This window comes from Odontomachus brunneus, unplaced genomic scaffold, assembly GCF_010583005.1.
Source record: "Odontomachus brunneus isolate Ranch 3 - 2012 unplaced genomic scaffold, Obru_v1 Obru_scaffold_027, whole genome shotgun sequence".
NCBI classification, from domain to species: domain Eukaryota; kingdom Metazoa; phylum Arthropoda; class Insecta; order Hymenoptera; family Formicidae; genus Odontomachus; species Odontomachus brunneus.
In genome coordinates, this window is record NW_022639477.1 from 1337208 (window position 1) to 1339557 (window position 2350).

General features: G+C 36.0%; 1 protein-coding gene across 2 annotated transcripts in view; it reads left to right on the top strand.

Annotated features, from left to right (window-relative positions):
* LOC116842817 (protein fem-1 homolog CG6966) overlaps positions 1 to 2350 on the top strand; it is a 55202-nt gene that overhangs the window by 28099 nt on the left and 24753 nt on the right. Inside the window, exon 1 of one of the 2 annotated variants that reach the window (XM_032812539.1) lies at positions 36 to 964. The exons of the other annotated variant lie outside the window; for it this stretch is intronic. Coding sequence (XP_032668430.1) covers positions 956 to 964 — 9 coding nt within the window. The 5' untranslated portion in view covers positions 36 to 955. Of the gene's footprint in view, positions 1 to 35; positions 965 to 2350 lie in introns of those variants that run through there. 2 annotated transcript variants of the gene reach the window in all.

Genomic DNA, 2350 nt, shown 5'->3' on the forward strand with positions numbered 1-2350 from the left:
TACTCTTCAAACCATTCAACTTTTATTAAAAATATTTTTTTCTATCTCTTATAGTTTTCATTATATTCCCTTCGAATGAAAAAAACCGATTTTTTTTTAAAGGGATATTTTATCCCCTAAACTTGGGCCCTAAAAGGGCACATATAGTAAAAGACGTATCTGTTATTTTGATTTAAAGTATATATTACACAAATTCATGAAAATCGGGGGCGGACACTTGTATGGGTTTCCTTGTAAGTTGTTTTTTCCATGTGATTATGTGCACTGTATTTTCTTCTCCCGTATAAACAACAATGGTCGGCACAGACTTAAGAGTCAATGCGGTCGTACTGATCTCGCAATTAAAAAGCACTGAAGCATTATTGATGTACGTCGCAATAGATCCACAATAGTGTTGAATACGTATAGGAATCGTGTAGATTGCGAATCCGCAAGGAAGACCATTTTAGATTTGTAATGCATGATGTACTGTGATTGTCGTATTAGTTAATGATGCGGCAGATTAATTGATAGCTAAAGTATAATGAACAGGGAATCAGAGTACGATATTGGTCCGACGCGTTTCCTGTTGATTAACAAAATCGCTCATGATTGGCTACTTCTCGGGCACGGATTGCGTTGGTGTTGGCGTTGGTATTGTGACGATTAGGCCAGAAGTCCGTGCAAAGCAGGTCAGTCGTAAAAGCAGAATCATCGTGAAACATCGTTCGTGCACGAGTGCCGCGTGTGCGCGTTTACGATATTTTTCTAACTAATTAATTGCAATCCACTCGCTCGCCTTTCCATAAAACACTTTCGCGAAGACTTTTCTCCGTTTTAATTGCGCGCGGGATATAAAGTGCGTCCGCGAGAGGCCCGTTCACGCTCCTTCCACGCGAGGCTACAAGAGGATTGCTCGCAATTTTCGTGCAGCACGAACGGGATCGGTACTTTCGATTCGGGACTCGCGAGGATAATGACAGAGGTAAATTGTGGTGCTTTCTAGATGGAATATCGGGTCAGTGATAGAAAGCTCGGTCCGATATTTTTCTTTTTCTTTCAGTCAAATGTTGACGTGATTATATTCGATGAAATGGAATCTTTTTTTATTGACTACCTGATTGCCCCGTGATTGCCCACAATCCTTCGCCGACGATCTGGCAGGGGGATTTTTTACCTCTCGTTTATATGTCGTAAAAGAAAGTGACTGGTTTACTCTTGAAGAGAGCATTAAAAGTTGAATCGAATTTTTTCACCGACTTATTATCGCTAAACAATATTCTCAGCAATGCTTTCTTTCATGGTACACACTGAGAGGAAAAGTATCTATATTTATTCAGTGGATACTAATAACATATTCACATAAATCCAAATTTTTTATTCAGATAGAAATATAAACAGTTGCTTTCGTGAAAAGCTAAGATTCTAAAAGAATGTATATTTTCTTATTTACCAAATATTTTATATTGGTGTAAGTAAATACATGTTATTAGTACCCATCGAGTAAGTTAGCTATGTGAACCTGGCACCCGACTTTTGAAAAAATAATTTTTTTCTACGTAAAAAGTTAGCATTTTGTTTGTAGTTGTTTGTAGTAACAATAATTTCGTTTGTAGTTCCATCCATTAAAAATTATAGAAATTTAAAAAAATGAGTAGCACCCCACTTTGAGATATCTCAAATCTGCAAGCGGGTGACGTTTCTAAATCGTTTGTAGTTGTTTGTAGTGATTTTCGTTTCGTTTGTAGTCGAACCGTTCAAAAGTTACAACAATTTAACAAAACGCGGAAGAGCCAATTTTATGAACATGGTATAAATGGTTTGCAAGAAGCAGTTGATCAGTGCTGCGACATGAAAAATCATATGTGCAGTTCTTGTGGAAGTACAACAAGTGTAACTTGCACTGGTGGACCGCACTTATTTATCGATATAGAATGTCTAGAAAATGAGCAATTAGCTTTACGCCTTGGTTATCCTCAAACGGAAAAACAATTTACTTTAGCACAATTGCCCACGGAAATACAATTGCTACAAAAAGAGTACAAACTTGTAGGAGCAATAATATACGTCCCAGGTTCTACGATAGGCCACTATATCGCATATATTCGCAAAATTTATAATCGGTGGGAAATATATAACGATATAGCAACCGATAAAAAACCCCACCTAGTTACTGTACGTGAAACATTGCAGAAAAAAAAAATACATATATTGTTTTATGTACAATCTTAAAAACGCCAATATTTTGTGAATTTTAATTTTTCGGTTCAATTTTTCTGTTCTTTTCTTTTCGTGCAGTTATAAGAATATAAAAAAAGGAAAAAATACTGGAACAAAAAAATAAAAAATAAAACGCAAAAAACAAAAAAAT